The sequence below is a fragment of the Ptiloglossa arizonensis genome, chromosome 6 (assembly GCF_051014685.1).
Source record: "Ptiloglossa arizonensis isolate GNS036 chromosome 6, iyPtiAriz1_principal, whole genome shotgun sequence".
Taxonomy (NCBI): domain Eukaryota; kingdom Metazoa; phylum Arthropoda; class Insecta; order Hymenoptera; family Colletidae; genus Ptiloglossa; species Ptiloglossa arizonensis.
Genome location: NC_135053.1, coordinates 8638728 through 8659677, shown reverse-complemented (window position 1 = coordinate 8659677; position 20950 = coordinate 8638728). Strand labels below are relative to the sequence as shown.

Here is a 20950-nt window from a genome sequence, read left to right as displayed (position 1 = left end):
ATGCTTAAAATAGTCAATTAAAGTTTAATTTGTGGCTGATTAATTTTCTGTATTGTTTCAATTATTTATTTTCACTATAACTAACCGTACTATATTATAATTTTCTGATCATTATTAAAGCGTTACGTTCAACTTTTTTATTCGTTTGGTATTGTTCTATATAACTACCAATATAATTAGTATTTTCTGAAAAGTCCATTGTTTCGTTTTTACACGTACCTAGTACGACTATTATATTTATACAATTTAAGGCAACAATACCCATTGTTATCCACGCAAAACGTTTGACGCAATATTCCTATATACAGAAAATTATTTACCATCCGGCTGCGCGTTAAGTTGATTATGTTAGACAATTTGCTTCTCGTAAGTGTAGTGTTGTTATTAATCGACACCCCATCGAGTGTCTCGCGCGAATCTCCTCGAGAAATTACGAAGACGATACATGAACAATCTCAAGAAATTACGAGAGAATGAATTTATTTAGTGTTCGTCGTTTTCCAGAATGGACATTCAATCGGCGCAGAAGAACGAGAGCTTCTACCAGTGTTGCAGCGGGTTCTGCATCGATCTGCTTCAGAAGTTCTCCGAAGAAATCGGGTTTACCTACGAGCTCGTTAGGGTGGAAGACGGCAAATGGGGTACGCTAGAAGTAAGTCCGAATTTTACATTTTGGATGATAATTTGTAAGAAATGTACGAGTACGAGACAAGCTTTAGTTTAACACTAGAATCACCGACGATGAATGTATTCCTATTAGTATCAGATCACATCTTGGAAGTTAGATGTGGAAAGGACAAATTAATTTACGAGTACCATTAGTTGTCTATTTTAATAATTGTCCTCGAATATTGTAGGCAAAGACATCGTTAATAATTAAATAATTTCAAAAAGAAGTTCGGAACAGGCCAAATTGACCCCTTTTCCGATACAAGAAACCTTTTCACTTTCTCGCCGAAGCCAATGATAGTTTTTGTTTAGGTTTTAGACCGAAGTACGATAGAACATGTGTTACGTTTTATGTTATTTTTTGTTACCTTTTTATAACTTTTACAATATTTGTCCAATCGTTATGTTTTTTTTTATTTTTTTTAAATTACTTTTAATTGTCGCCCTGACCGATACATACGCATTAATTTAAATTACAAGTGTCCAAATTCTCTTTTGAATCCTGACTCTCGTGACATCCACTCATCCATCCCTGACATCTCACAAATTATGAAATATCCTCCGATAAACACGAATCCTGCTCCAGGACACCACTGTCCAGTGTTCCTTCAATTAATAATTTCATCCCTAGGCTGGGTGCTCTCGAAACATTCCGAGATCCACCCTCCGTCATCTATTAAGAAATCGGTTTCCTGTAAAGCCAACCGAGTGATCTTGATTCTTCGAAGTGATCAATAATTGCTACAATGGACACTGTAATCGCTACAATGGACACTATAATTGCTACAGTAGCGTTTTAAAAGTTCCAACGCTGTTACAACCATCAACGAAGCCCGTTTGTTCCACATTGCTAAATTTTAAAGTCGCGAAACGATATCGATAAATGTCACGCGTAACTGTGACCAGTGTTCGTTAACAGTGCCCGAAAATTTACACCAAGAATGCATTTTTGGAGTACACGAACGATAGAGTACCATTTCGAGGTCGATAAATGCACATATATTGTCTGTATATTTACATTTACGCGCATACTTGGATCCTCGGATATATAACTTTTCTAACAACGCGTCTGAATTTAATATAATCGTTAATCGATGGATGTCCCGTAGCACCGTATAACATCATTTACGGTGACGATTAAACCGTGAATACGAACGAAAACCACTGTCGCGTACTGTTTGTTCATAGAACGGAAAATGGAATGGTCTAATGGCGGATCTGGTGAATCGGAAGACCGACATGGTGATGACGTCGTTGATGATTAACTCCGAAAGAGAAGCCGTAGTTGACTTCACGGTGCCGTACATGGAAACTGGAATCGCGATCGTGGTTGCTAAGAGGACTGGTATAATATCTCCCACTGCCTTTCTTGGTGAGTATTTATGGGAAGTTCGATAAATTAAGGTTAATATCTCAAGATCAAATCTTGATTTTAGGTACATGAACCATTATTCCTGATTTTAATCGGAAGGAAAGAGATGCTTGTCACCGTTGTTTGTCGATTTTTAGTTTATACAGTTTAGTTCGAGATTTCAGTTTACATTACGAGGAATAATTATTCTTGAAAGTACTTTTTTTTATGATAAATTAATTTCACAACTGATTAACACTGGCAGCCTTCGCCTTCTAATTTTAAATACTTAAAATCGTTCGTTTCTTTCGTTAATCAAGAATCACGAGACTCTTGTTACTGTTAATTTAATTTCAATATCGAATGGAAACATTAATTCAGACCAATGTCTCGTGAACTCTTAACTTTTCTCACGCGGTTGTATACACTTATAAGTTTCGTCATTATTGCTTTTAGAAATTGTGTTACGAGTAATTAAGTTCTTATTTCGAATTTTTGTTATCGATCAATTCTTGTTGTTCCACGATTTCAATTAGCAGCTCGTGCTGAGATTTCAGTTTGTATTACAGTTTACAGTAAACCCCGCTTCTCTGTCACCGGCTTAATAACAACAGAGTCACCCCGCCTCTGTTATTGTTTATTCAACGCGAGTGACTCGTTGACTTGCACTGCACACGATCACAGGCGCGAGCAATTTTCATCACATACGGTATCGAATTTCATCGAGCTACCCAAAATTAAAATTTTTATTCTTTCACGAGAGCACGATAGAATTTCAATCGTTCGAACTAATCGTACGATACGAGTACGCGGATAAACATATTTTCGGACAGAAAACACATTTGAAACAGCAATATGGAACCTCTTTTGATGTCAATTTTTATATACTCTAGAAACCAAAATGTAAATACGAAAATACAGTAGAATCTCAATCGTCCCAACACAAATATTCGAATAAACGAATTTTCAAATTCTAGCATTGAACCTTTTTTTTTGTTAATCTTTGTATATTTTATAAAGGAAAATATACAACGATATTAATATCAACGATAGTATAAGGAATAATAAAATTCGTCACTTGGTGAAATATTCACAGATTTCAAATTTGTTTGGTAAATTTAGTAAATTCGTGGAGTAAAGGTAAATTCCCTTTGTATCACCTCGGACCTTCTTTCTTTAAAGCTTCACAAATGCTCCAATATGCGGACGCATGTTAATATAGTCATTAATTTTACACTCCGTTTTATTAATCGAAGCACCTACAATAATATTTCGTTAAAATTATACGAGCAGAGTTCCACTGTTAAATTTGCACCCAATTGAGTATAAACATACCTTTGGATAATATGGTGTGCGAATTGCGGAGTGTTTAGCTAAAATAGTATTCGATAAACGGAATTTCGTACAAGAGAGATTTTATTTTATTATTAATGAATCGACGACGTTTTCTCGATGAAAACAAATCCAAACACGACGTTTTTTAGACTATTTTTAATTATACGTTGTTCGAAACACTTTTAGAAAACTTTCAATTTCGCAATTATCAAAAATAATCGAAAAAAAATCATATTTGAACTCAGTTTTATTGGACAAATCTCGTCGAACCATTGATAACGTTCTCGTGAAAATACAATGGGAAATGTCAAAATTTTAATTCTCTACAGTTGATGATTCGTTTCCTGTTCTACCACGTTCGCTGTCCATGTGCAGTGTTTGAAGAATGGCTGTAAACAAGTTTTATCTCATCTAATATATACGAACAAGTGGATCATCCATTCGGTGATACTCGAGCGAAGATTATTCTATTGCATCGTGTTACGCATGATCAAAACGATCTAATACGTTTCAAATGGGACAGTGATACGATAGAATAACGCACAGAACATCCTCGCGTGGGATACAGGATCGGTGGAACCTCCATTATTGCTGAAATACAAGGCTGAAAATTTTCGTAACGATCGAGTATCGTGGAGTCATCAAAGTAATTAAACTTTCATACGGTACATCTCCATTAATGCGATTGCTATCGATTACTCCGCCTTTAAATTAACTCGCTGCTAAGTGGCCATTCCTTTCAATTGTCAATGCAATTCACGAACAAGACTCTCGTGCAATAATCGAGGTTTCATTTTACCGTGCAAGATATCCTCGTGAAAATTCTAGGTCGAACGATCAGTAGTTAACACGAGAATCAACGGATTAAAACACCCGTTGCGGATAATTTACAATTATGAAGTTATCGGCGATCGAATAAAGAATAACGGTTTCTTTTAACGACGAGATCGTTGAAACGATCCATTGTCGGATTATAAGCTTTCTCTACGATCATACGATCTCTATTTTGGTTTCAGAACCGTTCGATACAGCATCTTGGATGCTAGTTGGTATCGTTGCGATACACGCGGCCACGGTAATGATACTACTCTTCGAATGGTTATCACCATCCGGTTTCAACATGAAGGTAAACCCTTCACGCCGTGCGCGGAGACTGGTATTATTAATTTCGCTTCTTCTTACATACGTATGGTTTCTCACCTCCGAGCACAACTCCCCATTGAGTGTATTATTCACCGGACTATATCGTTAATCTTAATGACACTTCACCTTCTGTAGTAAAAAGAAGATTAATTATGGACCGACCAACATCGCGTCCTGCTCTTCAATGTATACGTAACGTCAGCTGCGTTACTTTATCAACTTTATTTTTAAAAATATTATCACTTTTGTTTTTATTTGAAAATTGTTGCTCGACGGGGAACTTATTATTTCTCACCGATTCAACGTTTGCGAGTCCATAGGTAGAATGCATGCGCAGACTGCATGTAATTTTTGTCTCATTTCCTTTTCCGTGCGCAACGTTGCATGCGGTATGAAGCCCTAATTGTCGTAAAATATTTATTATCGATGTAAAATGTAAGTTTAAGGACGACAGCTTGAAGTGTCCTACCTTATTAAATTCAGAGTGTTTTGGATTCTTCTGAAGATACTGGGTTTCTATCGACTCGTGGATATAATCTATATGTATTTTCATAAAAGTAATTACTGTTTTTCACAATTTTACGATGAAAAATATAAAAAAAAAAGTAGCTAAAACCTTGAGTCTATGTTGACTCATTTGTACCTTTATTTTCATGCAAATAATTGTTGCTTTAGCAAGATAAGATTAAAAGAAGAATGCTATGGAGCTTCGTGCTTCCACACTCTATTGTAATTAAATTGCATTGAAATGGATGCGTAGAGAAAACGAGAATCCGAAGAAAATATTCGTTTGTTACAGATACAAAGGTTGTAACTCGGGGATTTCTCCTAACGAATCGCTTGTTCTTTAATTCTTTATCGCAATTTACACGTTAATGAAAACATTTCGTGAATAGATGCTCGAATCTGTCTTTAATCCCTACTTACGTTGAAGAATCGTTTTAATTGCACGAAAATCGGCTCTGAAAAAGAAACGCCACCGAGTTGCTCGGAATGGAAGCAACTCGAAGCGAACTTTTATTTCGTACCATTTGTTTTCCACTAGTACACGTTAAATCGCAGCTTCCTTGCTTTTCTAATGTATTTACGTGTCAGTGTCCCCGCAACTTCTCCACGTCTCGAAAATCCTGCACACCGAGTAGAACGTTCTGTTATTATTGCGTCGTTATTATTACGTTACATTGCAGTAACAGCTACAAATGGAGTTCGGTTTCGATGTAAAATGTTTCTGTTGCTCGCAGAAGAATCCATCGCCCAACCATCGGTTCTCTTTCTGTCGCACGTACTGGCTGGTCTGGGCCGTATTATTTCAGGCAGCCGTCCATATCGATTCACCCAGGGGATTCACAGCCAGGTCGGTAAAACAATTTCTATCGAAATTAAAATCATCGTCGAGAATCATAGCTGCGAAAGAGGGGAATAAGAGAACGCTCGCAAAACTCGGTTAATGCGTTTTCCACCATTCAAGGGAGGGATCAGACGTGATCAAAGGATCGTCGAAAACTTAACAAATGCGTCCGTCGACGTTGAGTCTACATTTACATGTTTTATGACTCGATTCTCCTTTCCCCGCGTTTCTCGAAAATAGGACAATAAAACGTTCCTCGACGATCGTTTTCCCATTCGTACCGCGACCCTTCGAGATTGTTTCGATTAAACAACGAATTTACGCGATACCTCGTCTCGTCGGGAAAACCACACAGTCGATCGTCACGAGACCGAATGTGCGACGATCATTTTGTTAATTGAATTTTTGCGCGTCGATAACGTTCGATGGTAATGTCCTAAATGGTAATGTCGTTCGAGGTAGCGTCATAACTGGTGTCGTGAAACGACGAAATTGTTTGTTAATTCGACCGATCGATATCGGTCGTACGATAATGCGATACTGTCCACATACGATTGGCTATCGAGTGTTATTTGCGAGAATAATCGGTTTCCAACGTGCCTTTGTCAAAATCAGAGATGGTTTTCTTTTCTGAAACTAGTTATGGAAAATACATGTAATCGGTTAAAGAACGGAAGGAAATGCGGGCGAATAAACACTTTTAATTTACAAATAGTATATTGCAAAATCGAGTACATAGAACGATACAAACTGAACAGATTGCTCGCTCATAAATCTCTCTTTCTTTCTCTTTTTCTTAGAAACAACTCTTTCGATTACACACTCCGTGTTCTTCATCGTTCGCTCTCAAATTATGTCATACAAATACTACCTAAACCATACTACGACACACTCGTTTCCATGAAAAGAATTTTAGTGCTCATTCGTCGACAGAATATTTTTCATGCACACGTGTCACATTCATTCTTCCATGTAAACATCGTTCAGTTACACAACGTACTGTTACATATTCTATTAAATCGATACCACGGAAAAACGGTAAATAGTGGAACAAACATACAAAAACAGCATAAAATTCGGCGAAATCTCAATCAGTAAATGCAACGTTGTCGCATAGCACTGGCAATCTGAACACCGTGATGAAAATGGTGATCGTTTAATGAATGTGAACTCACTTTTGGCTGTATATTCAATAATTGCGAGGAATATATTTAATAACAAGGAATTCTCTTTAACGAATAGTAACACGTGTCTATGCGTTCAATAACAAAGAATTCTCTTTACCGTATATTAAAGTGACTCCTCTATCTGTATAACACGCATTTATGTTCCCGTACTACCAATCTTACTTACATTTATTGCCAACCTACTTCCAGTTTCTCTCTACTCTTACAAAACATCGCACTCATACCGAGTACGATCGGATCAACATTCACAGACACGACCATAACTTATCTCTTGTTTCTTTTTTGTCGTGTTGATCGGGCGGTAGGATTTGTCGCTGGACGCAGTCTGGCCCGCAACAACACGGTATAATTCGGAACGTAAAGTAAGAGGAAGTCGTTTAAATCAAAAAGTAATATCTTAGATTATAGTGCGGATTCACGAGACCGAATATATTCCCAGGGGTGGAATACTTTCCGTCTGTGCCAAGAAACTGTATCTAACCGTAACATTATTCGTGAAAAATGTGCATCTCGTTTCTCAAACGACGAACCATGAATTCAGATGCGCTCGTTCCGCTGTTTCGTTTAATTCTCCGTGAACGCGATCAATTACTCACTTAAACACGGTAACTTCGAGAACCTTGCCGCGCGTAATTCAAACGCTGAACGTTATCGTACATCGTATCGGATCGGTTGTTCGCGATCAACGATAGACGCGTTGTGAAAAATAATCGAGCCCCGTTGTTCGAAACATCGATATCCGTTTCCGGTGCGTGGAAACCGCAGGTATTTTCCGTTGATCCGAATATCCCGTTGTCGTTAAATCGCCCCGATATCCGATCGGACGTCGTACGTCGAATTAATGTCGCGCGATCGTTTCAATCGAGGGGATCGGGTAACGAAACGATCGCCACGGATAACAGGAGAATAGAAATATGTTTCAACGGGGTAACGGAATTTCAACGGGAACGAAGTTGACGAAATTGTGCCGAAATATTTCGAATCATACCTAGGCAATAATAGAATATTTTCAAAATTCGTAATTCGATCAAATTCTGCTGTGAAAGATTCCACATTCTTTTCGAGGGAATTTGATCTTGGAATCTTCTGAACTCCTTCACCCTGGAATCGAACTGACTCTGAAATATTCCTGTTTCTGGGGAAATTAAACGCGAGCGAATTTTCTTCGACGCTTTGTTGCAACTGTAGAGAGAGGAGTGATTTAAACGAGTTTGTTCGTCGATCTCTCTGTAATCGATTAGCTCCGAACTAATACGGTCGAATTAAAATTAACCAGGTGCTTAAGTTCACCGTTGAGAACGATGGATAGAAAATCTATAACGTAAAAGCGGAGATCGAGCTCAGCGTTATTTACAATCAACGGATTGCCTATCAAAGGTCGGTTTCTAGTATCGATGATAATACAGCGAACCCTCCGTGTGTGTGGTTTCCCCAACCGCGGTTTCACGTATCCGCGAGTTCGTTCGAATATAATTCTCGCTAGAGGCTCGAAACATAGTAACCCTGTTTCAGAGAATTCACGGAGATAGATATAGAGAAATCGAGAAAAATATCAATATCGCGAAACGAGACGATGGAGGATTTGTTGACACGTGTAAGTGAAATGGAATAATATGTACTGTGAGTTCGCGACAAGAAGGTAAACGAATGTTTACATCCCCACTCTGGTTCACAGTCTGTGTCGTTATTGGTCGCTCACGAACGTCTTCATCGTCCTCGACCAATGGCGACGATACTCGCGACAGTAGAGGAACTGGTGGATTGTACACTAGAGTGGGGATGGAAAAATTTGTTTGCCTTCTTCTCGTGGACAAAGTAGAAACTTTAACGGATGGAGAATTAAAAGAGTCACAACGATCACTGTGTCGAAACTATGTATTTTAACAACCAACAAAGGACAGTGACCATTCTCATTTACCAATCACATCGTTTTGATCGCGCCAATCCATGTGTCTCATATTCGCAACACGCCTATCCCTATTCGTATTAAATGAACAAGCACTACTCAAAGGTCGTAAATTGCCAACAAATCAAATTAGTCGTCTCACCTTCAATTGCACGGGTTTTTGTTATTGGCTGAGACGATCACAAATGCAAATTTAGCGAGCAACGAACATTGCGAAGGAGAGGTATCGAAACAGAGCAGGACAAAATGATAATCAGCGACTGTTAGAGATTTCGATTTCAAGTGTAATTAAATACAGACAGGAATCTTTACAGGTAATGCTTTAATAATGTTTCGGATTTTCAAATTTGGGTTGTTTTCGATATAATGGAAGATACAAACGATTAATGCAAAATGTGAGGAACTAGTGCAACGTTACGGTAATAGCAAAGTCTTTTTATTTATTTTATGATATCGGTTAAATTAGTTGCACGTTTGATGTAAAATATTCATCCCTAAATTACTTCATTTTTCCTCAGGTAGATATTTAGTACCATATTATAACGTTTTAACATCGTACTTTGATCTCTCTTACATTTTTTTATTAAGTTTTACGATTATTAACCTCAATACGAGGAAAAAGTTCATCTTTACTTCGTTTCTTCTCAGGTAGTTACTTCTATAATACTATCATAATCTGATTTTTTATACTGTACATACATTAAGTTTCTCGATTATGAACCGCAATATTCTTTCAGGAATAAAGAAGACTTATCGTGGAATAAATATGCACTTCCCGATGTACATAGAAAATTTCTTTAAAACTGATTACATTTATTATACGTAACCCTTTCTTTCGTGTAATTTTATCTTGTATCTGTAGCCACTCTATCGCGTATGATTTATCATACCATTTAATAACTATGTAACTATAGTTTATATTTTTAAATTCAGCAACGATATGCCAACTCACACGTTCCTCATAGATATTACATTAATACCATATTACTAGTATTTCTATTAACTTTGGACCAATCGTTCCCAACTTCCATTACCCCGAATATCTAAATTTCAAACTCTAAAACGTTATAAAAGCATTCCTTCTAAACACTAATATCTATAAAATTAACATACCAGTATCGATAAAAATTATTTTCACGAATACAGTCTACAGACTTCTAAAGTTGAACAAATATTGACGCGGTGAACGCAAGTTTCGAAATCAACATCAACCGGAGAAAAAAATAATTGTTACAACATATTTGATAACGTTCGTACACGTGATTTCTGCATCGGATCGAAAGAAACCGATTTTACTTCGTTTGAATTCGACGCTCGTCGTTTTATACACCGGACCGAAACTCAAATACCGCGTATTGTAAAATAAACATTGGAAACCGAACAGTACCGCAAACCAAACACCGGCGAGGCGTCCGTCAAAACGAACGGCCGTGATCTAACATGGCAAACGCAATCGACGTTATTGATTCATTAATTTTGCACGGTTTACGGTGTACATAATTTCCGAACAGTATTTGCATGGGTATCGCGTCCATCATCGACGCTTGAACGTCGAAACGGGATCACCCCGTGTCCATGTTTAAAGTTTCATCGGTGGTTGTTCACTCGCACGTATATTTCACGGCCTGGGAAATGAACAATCGACCGTAATTGTACAGATTCATGACGAATGTATGGGCGTTGTTCGCCGTGGTGTTCCTCGCCATTTACACCGCTAATCTGGCTGCCTTCATGATCACGAGGGAAGAGTTCCACGAGTTCAGCGGCGTGGACGATCACAGGCTGGCGAAACCGTGGTCTCACAAGCCCATGTTCAAATTCGGCACCATACCGTGGAGTCACACGGACAGCACCCTCGCCAAGTATTTCAAGGAGATGCACGCGTACATGAAGGTATTCAACAGGAGCAGTGTCGCAGAGGGGATCGAAGCGGTTATCAGCGGGTAAGAGGAGAAATCTGATTCGGACCAAGTTCGATAGCAATTACCGAAATTATCGTCCGTCGTGCGTTAAACTTGGACAGATGACGTGTTCAACCGCGCTCGTCTCTTAAAGTGTACGTATACGCCTCATTGTCGAAGTTTCGAAAGCGTTGTTGACGCCAACCCGCGAATAAGTTCGCTCGGTCTTCGTCCCGACGATTAGTTCGCAACTACAGTTCTGCTCAACGCTCGACTGGCACAGGGTGTTCGATATATCGCGACACGGCTGGCCAAGAGTCAATTCCGAGTCGAGAAGCCGATAAAAATGATTGGTGCATTGTACGAGAGCTATTCGCAATACTTGCAGTAGTGGATATATGCTTATGTACAGTTAATGAAATTAAATATGTTAATTATTTAGATTAGAAGGACGCAATATCGATTTCGATGATTTTCAAGTATAGAAATCCATATTTCAAATAATTCTTTCGTACACACTCACACCCAGGCTGTAGTTGTCTGGATATAAAGAAAATTTCTTTGCTACCAATGGTAGTCTATTGTTGTATTGAATTGTACATATACGATACATCGGTATGTGTACAATACATTCCCACTTCAGTTGCAGTCCATTAGCTATCCTAATATCACAGGCATTGCTGCTATTGACCGAAGACGATAACGAAGATCGATGACAGTTATTTTGAGATTGAGTGAGATGGAATAATTTGCGGTAGCATTAGCGTAGCTTTCGAATAAAAGCGTCCATACAAAATGATGACTGAACGGGGGTTATATACATATGGGAGAAAATTATTTCAAATCTTGTCCTCTGTAACATATTTTAAAATCATTTAAGTCGAAGAGGTGTCCCTCTAATCTAACTAATTACCACAAGTATTATTTATTGTGTATAGTAAAAATTGGATAACTGCAAGAAACGGTCGACGAAATAATTGTTGTTCATCTCCACTATTGAGGATTCTCCTTGAGCAAAGCAACCAGATCAGAGCTCGAATATCGATGAAATTCGTAACACTAATACGTCGATGAAACTTTTTTTATTTACGTCTGTTTTTTAACAAAACTTTTATCGACGTATTTGTGAGCTTTTTTCGATTAAAACGAGGGCAACCACGATAGGATACGATGAATTTGAATATATAATATAAACGATATTTATTGATATTTCGAATAAGTAAATATAATCCGAATTACAACATGTTGGGTTTTATTTAAATCGGAAAATCCTCATAAATACAACGGTAGAAATTTTATCCAAAAAGAAGCAAAAATTAAAAAGATTTCATCGTTGCGTTATCTCATCGATACGTTTTTTTCTTCTCCCTTAAGTTATCCAACATTCACCGTACACAATTTCTGTACAGTGTCAGTTGCATTCTAGTCCATTGCACATTTCACCAAAATTCAGAACACGTTGTTAATTTTAATCCTTTTTCGATGTTGTTAATTTCGATACTTTTCAGAGATATCATCGAAGAATCGTAAATTTTTACGACGCTGTTTACCAGAGAATAACACCCTTCTTCGTGTCGTGTAAAAAATTAATTTAAAAAAGTGGACGAGTAATCGGAAGCGTCGAACTTCGAACCGACCGGTTAAATCGCGCAAAGTTTCCGTCAGATTATTTTGTCAAGAAATAGGGAAAGCTTCGAGCAATGCAGCTGAGATAAAATTGAACTTTGTCCCTCCGAGTAAAAAGTTTCGAAAGTCTGGGTCGATCGATCAATCACGTGACTCGTTCGATTCAACGATACCCTGTGTGAATACCTCCTCCCTTTTCTAGTCTACTCAGAAGGGCTGTTCTCTTTGCGACAGGGAACTGGATGCTTTTTTCTACGATGGAACGGTTCTGGACTATTTGGTGGCGCAAGACGAAGATTGTCGACTACTGACCGTAGGATCCTGGTACGCCATGACAGGATACGGTCTCGCATTTTCAAGAAATTCCAAATACCTGCAGATGTTCAACAGACGCCTGTTAGACTACAGAAACAATGGTATCGACACCCGTAGTTTCGCTAGAACCAATCTCCGTTAAAAAAATATTCCTTTGCACTTTAATTGCTTCCAATTATCAATCTTTTATGAAATACTTAAGCATCTTACTCTCGAAAAATTTCACGGACACTTATAGTTTCTCTATAAACGCTCCAACTATTTTCAATCGTTGATCTTCCTTGGACAAAAATTAAGCAAATTTGCTTATGAATAACTTTTCTAAATATACGTATTTCATTGCGATCCAACCATTTCTAATTGTTAATTTCCCGTGAACAAAGGATTAAGCCGATTTGCCTATGAACGACCTCCCTAAATATACGTATTTCATTGTAATTCAACTATTTCTAATCGTTGATCTCCCGTGAAGAAAGATTAAGCCGATTTATCCAGGAATGATTGTATTGTACAATCCTCGTAAAATTACTACGGATTACTAAGGCTCTCTAAACGATTTTATAATTGCTGGAAAAGTCTCTTTAACACCGCACGATGTTTCAAGGTTAATTAAAACGCCACCACCCGTTTCTTAATTATGCACTTCCTTTTTAAAGCTCGAGTCTTTGAAATTCCAGGGGATTTGGAACGCCTCAGAAGGTACTGGATGACGGGCACCTGTAAGCCGGGAAAAGAGGTTCAAAAGAGCAGCGATCCCTTGGCACTGGAGCAGTTCTTATCCGCGTTTCTCTTATTGATGATGGGAATTCTTTTGGCTGCAGCGTTTCTACTTCTAGAACATTTGTATTTCAAGTACGTCAGACAGCATCTGGCGCGAAGCGACGGTGGTGGCTGTTGCGCACTTTTCAGTCTGGTAAGTTGTTTTCTGCTTGCGTAATCTATTTTTTCTTTTTTTTTTAAGAATGTCGATCGTATCGAACTTGGCACTATTTACCGCGTAAATATTCTCGTTGCATCGAACGTATTATTCGTGTATAGTACGGCATTACACGAGTACAATTTAGCGTGTTAAACAATTAAATTCCAATGCTATCGATATTCAAAAAACTTCGGTATACAGCAGACACCGATAATATTGTACATATTTAAGAATAATTTAATATCACGGCGTATTTAACCTACTTAATACACAGGAATTGTTAAAAAAGTTAATATTTGTTTTCAAAGTGATTGCTCGTTGATATTTTTATTCTTCGTTTTGATACAGTGTAACGAGTTGAAACAAATGTAATGCTTGTAGATCGAAACCATCGATCATTGTGGTCAGACAGATGGATATAGTAACTTTATATCGAGTATCATTTCCCTCGGGAACTGTATGTTTCCAATGAAAATAATTTATTTTTGACATCGTCTACACAGGGCGATTCTAATAAAACGACAAATGCGATTATCTTCGAAGCTCGAAAACATATAAACAACAAATATTTGTAAAAGAAAACTATTCAATTCGCAGAAAAGTGCTTCAACGCTCAAAATGTTGAATAAACCTCAAAGTGGACTTTATACTTTTAAATCTACGTTAGGCATTCGCAAACATAGTATCAATATTAGGTCACAATGATAACAATGGTACCACTTCTTGTACAATCATTTTTACAACAGATCCTTAAACCTTTTATTTTCTATTCGTGGATAAGGTATGCGGTAGGACTCAATTTTTCTGAACATTTAAACATCAAGTTCGTATAACAAAAGTACAGACACTTTTCGATCTATAGAGGAAATACTCGTAACAAAACAATTTCAGTTGCACCTGCTTCGTTTAATCGTTTCGAATGCTCTCTTTTAAAGAGCATGGGAAAGTCTCTAACGTTCCGTGGTGCGGTATACGAGGCGCAGGATATCCTGAGGTACCACAGATGCAGAGACCCTATCTGTGATACTCACTTGTGGAAGGTCAAGCACGAGTTGGATATGGCCAGGATCAGGATACGACAGCTGGAGAAGGACCTCGAGGCGCACGGAATAAAACCGAGCCAGACTAAGTACGCTGTTCCTCTACATAATTCGATCAAACGTTGTTCTAAGTTCGAAAGTATTCGACCACGTGTACCACCATTGGAGACTCCCTGGTCCATCCGAGAGGATCTCGGATAATGTGCATCTTGCAACGAGACTCGTTGCAAAAGTTTCGCGGCCCCCCACTTGCCGTGATCGCGTGTTGGTTGTTTGTTTATTTTTTATTCCGTAACACTTGCCTTTTGCGTGGACGAAATGGTCGAATAATGGTCCAATTATATTATCCGTTTAGACACGAAACGTTTACAAAGCGATTCGATTCGGACAAATGCATCTGGTGCTTATCTTTTGATTGAAAATGGTTTCGCATTTATCCTTAATAAGTTCTACTATTATTAGACGAAGAAGAAGAGAGTAAAGAATAAAACTCCGTTCTATTGAAAATATTGAACGTTATTCAAATACTTACCAGACGCTAAAAGAAAGTTCTTTCAAAAAAGTTGTATTTCTTTTTCAAGTTTCTTTTAAGAGAGTGCAATACAGATTTAAGTACGCTATAAAAATACGATTAAGTGAAAGTAATAAAAATATTAATTGGACACTCGAGACCGACTCGTTCGTATTTAGTAACAAAAAGAAAACCATTAAGACGTCCAAATTGCAATTAAGATCTCAGCATAGAACATATTATTTTCAATTCTAGTGGCTTTCACTGTAATGGCATACGTACGACGATAAACTGGATTGGAAGCATACAAAATCTGACAGCGTTCTTGAAGGATATCAATATATACACCACGATCTAAATCATTTGTATGTAATCTACTCTTACTCGCTCGTGACCAAAGATGTTAATACGATCTGAATCGTACAAACAAGAAAACAAACAAAAATATTTGTCCGAACCGTTTCGTAAACGTTCCGTAACTGAACGGATAACATAAATCGATCTTAACCCACGCTCATCGACTCGTTGTATTCGTGTATAACGGGTGACTAGTTTCCGAATAATCGAATGGTGCATCGGTGAAACTCGGTCGGTAGTTTGGAAACTTTGAAAGGCAAAAACGCGAGAAATGATTCGGGAAACGAGAAGATTCGTAAGAAAAGGAATCGACAACCCCTTCTACCTCGTTATTCGATATACTTACCCGTAGTTCGTTTGCTCTTTGCCGAGTACTCACTCGCTTCCGGAACGAAATATCTCGCCGAGTACTGCAGTTTTGTTTTCCCCACAAGTTCCGAGGAATCTCGTTTCTAAAGAGATTTTCCCCTTCGAAACCCGCCCCCCTCTGCCCTTCGATTACAAAGGTGTTTTACAAAGCGGAAGTGGACCCGTACAAGAGAGATCTACGCATGTCACTGCATAGTTACTTCACCTGTCTTCCGTAACGTTCGCATGGATTTAACTTCGGGACTCACGTCGCGTCGTCGAATCGCGGAAACCCAGACATCGAGGCCCCTCGAAACATCGAATGCTCTCAGTCTCGCGAAGTATGCTTCTTTGTTGAGCAATTAACGCTCGATTAATTAATGCCTGCGGTTGGCGTAATCTCAACGCGATAGGACGTGAGAATCGAGCTTAAATCCTGACCCACTTTCTGACGTCACTTGGAGCCTCGCTCGCACAGCATGCATCTATTTACTAATATATATATTCTGTACATACATTCGCACACGCAGATGCGAAATGTATGTACAATATTCACATGTATACTTACATAGGTACTTTAATATCGTGATATCGGCACAAGCATATTGTTTCTTTCTAGTTTTTCTTGTCTATCTGCGTCGTTTTTTATACGCTGTCGATCACAAGTTTAAGACCACCCCCCTTAAGAAACCAAGAAACGAATCGTTTTATGGTAAATCAATGGAAACGAAAGGTTTCCTACGAGAAACCTTTGTAGGAGAAAGAAAACGTTCGTTTTTTTTTTTCATTTTTCACCGTAGCCGATACCTTTGTCTTATTCTCTTTAAGGTAACGAATAAACCACCCCTGGTATTGGTTCTTATTCGATTAAATTTCTAAGTATAGATTGAGGTATGTTGCATTTTTTTTTAGAATTTAGATGCACGCATGGTTTTATTGATTATTCCTTTGATTCACTACTGTCTTATTATAGATTCATTATTTCGCAGTGAGACAATCGATACCCTTTACTTTACAAGATGAGAAGAAATTAACGAACGGATATTGCTGCATGTTGCACGATTTAATTGAAACCTGTTTCTCCGCGGATACGACTACACTTAAAAAACGCAATCGTGATTCCTTTTTTTACGTGTAATCGTATAACTTTTATTCGATTCGAAGGTAATAGTTTTTGGTACTAAATACTCTGTACTAAGATAGTACTGTCGAAAAATGTATATGTATCAGAAATTGATTTGCGCCAAGAACTCGATCTGTCGGTAGAAGGAGTATCGATGTCTCGTTCAATTTATTGCCATGTTCTTTCGTACCACAAAAAGTTGAACGCATGTTTCAGTTGGTAATTAAATTCGATTTCCGAAATCTGCGTCGAACCATTCGATAACAATCATCGTAGAAGTCAGTGAAACGTGTAAACACTTTTCGTTATTTCAGAATTTTGCTAAAAAAACGAATACCAGAGCATCGTTTCACCTGTAAATAGGTAGCACTTACGAGTAGACAGAATTAAACGCCGTTTGCCGTAGTACTGTAAAAAGTAACAGTGAAATTGGTGGTCCGAAACTTATGGCCGACAGTGTACTTCTCACTGCATCACGTAAGAAACTGTTCCACGGTGAATTGGCTTCGAATTTCTGTCTATATTGAAAAGTTATACGATGGAAATGGGGGACAGAAAGAAACAAAAAGGGGAGTGTACAGAGGGGAAAGAATGCGCGCTGGTTGTAAAAAAAGCAGGTCTTCTCAACGACACGAGATCTCAAGGAAGTTCTCTAGCCTAGAGCGAGAAAAGTTTCTTCCGAAAACTTTATCCAGACTAGCCTGGAAGTGTTTGCGGAGGATCCAGGTATATTGTTTCGACGAATCGTGAACGCTGTTTAATCGAACTTTCGAGATAAGGGAGCCAACAAGATCTCGCGATATTCTCGCCTGTGTAAACGACAAACTTTCCGCGAAAATAAAGTATTCGTCGGAATTTTCATCGAATTGTAATTCAAAACCAGACCATCGTGATCAAATGTTTAAATCTACTTTAGTTTATGCGATCGAGAATTCTCACGAATCTTACTTCGATCGAATTGTTCTGGATTCATATTTTCTGACACAGTTGGGTAATATTCTTTTGTCGTCAAATATCGGGTCGTACTGTAAATAATACGAGTATATTTCTTTCGAAAAGGGTAGAACGAAACAATTTATTTAGAATCGTTGAGAAACGATACATCTCCCGTAATTCTCTGGAACGGTTCTCCCTCTGTCTATCGAATTTTTGGACCCCACTTTTATAAAAGTTCTTTGATTTCGGCGCGAAGAATTCAGTCAAGTACCTTTCGACCGCGTCAGCATTTCTTAAGTCCTTTTCAGAGTGGTGGTTTTACACACTGCTGAATACGAATCCCATAAAGCCACGCTAAAAGAATAAGGAGAACGAACCGTTCGTTCCCGTCGGAATTAATCAATTTTTTTCAGCGTTCCATTTTAATGGAAAAAAGCACGTTTTCTGTTAATCCTCCATTGAAATGTTTCCAAACTTTTTTGGATTAACGTCACATTTCGAATTTAGCAAGATTTTTGCGATAAAACCGTTTAAAATTTCCACAATTGTAATATACTTTCGCATGTGTTTCTGTTCATTAAGAAATAAATAATTGTGTGGAATATAACGAAGCCAAATATAGTTGAAAGGAATTGCTTACTTATCGAACGAAAATGATAAAAAATGTAATAAAATACTAAAAATATAAAATACTACACTCTCGCAGTACCGAAATGTGTCATAGCACATTGAGAAACACCTGTTATTAAATGCTACGCGTAATATATTACACTTAGTACTTTAATTCAGTATTACGAAACACTCCGCGTAATACGTTTAGTATTTTCGTTTATCTCTTACTAAATACTACGCGAACTTACGTATATTCCTTCAACGACGGAAAACGAGGGCAAACATATTGTCGAACGATTCCAAATAAATTGTATTGTTTAATTCTTTTTGAAGAAAGTAGAAATACTTGTAGAGTGACTCGGTACTTGCCACCGAGTTGCAAGTTTGGTAAGAATCGAACGCGTGAATCGAACGCGAGAGAAAGAAAGTGTCCACCGACGCGAGAAAAATGACAATAAGAAAAAGTGGGTGAGGTCTCGTGTCGTGGGATACCGCTGGTCCATATTATGAAATGGTTGGTGGCGGAACGATGGTGGAAAAGAAGCCTGGCACATATCCACGTCGGCTTTTTTAAAGGAGGAAAACCGGAAGTCTCGGCTGGTGGCGAGGATGCTTTCAAAGCTCGGACCGCCATACACCACCGGAGCCATTGGCGGTGGAAGCTCCGCATCCGCTACCGCCATACTTCGATTCGTAAGTTCGCAACGTCCACAACACGTAAGAATTCTCAGTGACGTAGGAACCGAAGCAAATATTTTCCTCGAGCGTGTCCAACGGTTAACTTTCGAACGACGTTCCGGCGTGTTCGGCATTCCGAATCCGAAAGAAACCGTCTCGCGTGTGCTATCGAAACTTTCTCGATTTTCGAACTACCCAACGATTCTTTTAATCGTTTCCTTCGTTTTTCTGTATCTCAACGACTCCCTTTTACCTTGGTACGGAGCGTTACGCGATACGTATTACGACGGAAAATATACAGGCGACACTGTATGAGAAAGTAGAACGAAAATTAGAAATAAAGTATTTTCATATCGCGATTCGTTCTTGGAGAAATTAATTTTAAAAATGTCTTGACGCGATTTTCTATTTTTAATATACGACGAAATTGTGTACTTGGTTCAAACAGGTTCGTGTGCACGAAACGTTCTTCTCTCAAAGTTTCATTTTTGCAATACGATAAAAAAGAAGTTTCCAATACCTGCGTGCATTATTCTTCGTGAAAGATTCCGCGTTTCTTTATCGTGTTTTATCTAAAGACACGAATAATCGAGAGGTGCGAGGTGTTTTTATTTGTAAATTCAAATCTAGTACAGCTTGTTGTACGATAACTCAAGATCTCGAGGTGCTTCAAGAATGCTAGAAAACTCGTTGAATTTGAATTACTTTGTATCAGAAATCATACTACATCTTGCTATTCTAGGATTCTTTACGACGGAAATTATTTCGAAATTACGAAACTAGGACAGCAGCATTCCGAATATTCATCATCTGCAGAATATCTAATGTTCGTTAAACTGAAGCAAATCATAAAACTCTAAAAACTGATCGAAAATATATTTCACACTCGCTGACCTAATAATTTCAGAAATATTATTCGCTGTCTCTTTTCGATCTAAACTGACCCATTGTCGTACATTGTAATTACAAGTAACATTTCGAACGCGTACTATTCGAATTCTTTTCACTATAAAAGAAGACGTCGGCTTGAAATTCGTACACTTGAATAGAAGAATTAAAAAGAATATTATTTCGCGTTGGATCGATATTTCAATAATTGCGCGAAAAATTGGAAAAGGAAAAAAGCTACGACGAGCAAGGTATTCGTAATTGTGCGAGGGGACCAAATTAATTACTCGACGAATATTGAAATTACATCGCGGCGTAGCAAAAAACCTCCCCGCGTTGTTGATTTTTCTTTCGACTTTTTTCCTACGACTTCGTAGCAACGCTCGGTTCTAAGCACTGTTCTTGCAACGCGATTGCGCCCGCGAGATGTGTTTACTGGGTCACGGATACTGAAACTTGGCACCGGAACACTGCCACGCCGAATCGGCTGCCAAATATCCGAAAAATTCACGCTTGTTTGTTCGCCAGCTGGTGTCGGTTTGGGGCGACCGGCGTTTGCCATTTAAAACGAACTGAAAACCAAAGTGTCGCGCAACATATGGCACGGGCATAAAATTCTGGCACGTCCGCTAAACAGCGATATTGCCATCCGCCTCGAACTGTATCGCGGGAGCATCTGAAATTCTAAATCAAAGCCGGTGCCGAGGAGAAGAAATCCAACGGAGTCTTCCCTGAAATTTGTTAATTTATATTCAAC

General features: G+C 38.3%; 1 protein-coding gene across 1 annotated transcript in view; it reads left to right on the top strand.

Moving 5' to 3' along the window:
* Positions 1 to 20950, top strand: part of Nmdar2 (glutamate ionotropic receptor NMDA type subunit 2) — a 390479-nt gene that overhangs the window by 362953 nt on the left and 6576 nt on the right. The window contains exons 9-17 of the mRNA XM_076314368.1: positions 505 to 652; positions 1858 to 2041; positions 4372 to 4511; positions 5740 to 5852; positions 10598 to 10882; positions 12701 to 12882; positions 13459 to 13694; positions 14636 to 14829; positions 19204 to 19320. Coding sequence (XP_076170483.1) covers positions 505 to 652; positions 1858 to 2041; positions 4372 to 4511; positions 5740 to 5852; positions 10598 to 10882; positions 12701 to 12882; positions 13459 to 13694; positions 14636 to 14829; positions 19204 to 19320 — 1599 coding nt within the window. The remainder of the gene's footprint in view (positions 1 to 504; positions 653 to 1857; positions 2042 to 4371; positions 4512 to 5739; positions 5853 to 10597; positions 10883 to 12700; positions 12883 to 13458; positions 13695 to 14635; positions 14830 to 19203; positions 19321 to 20950) is intronic.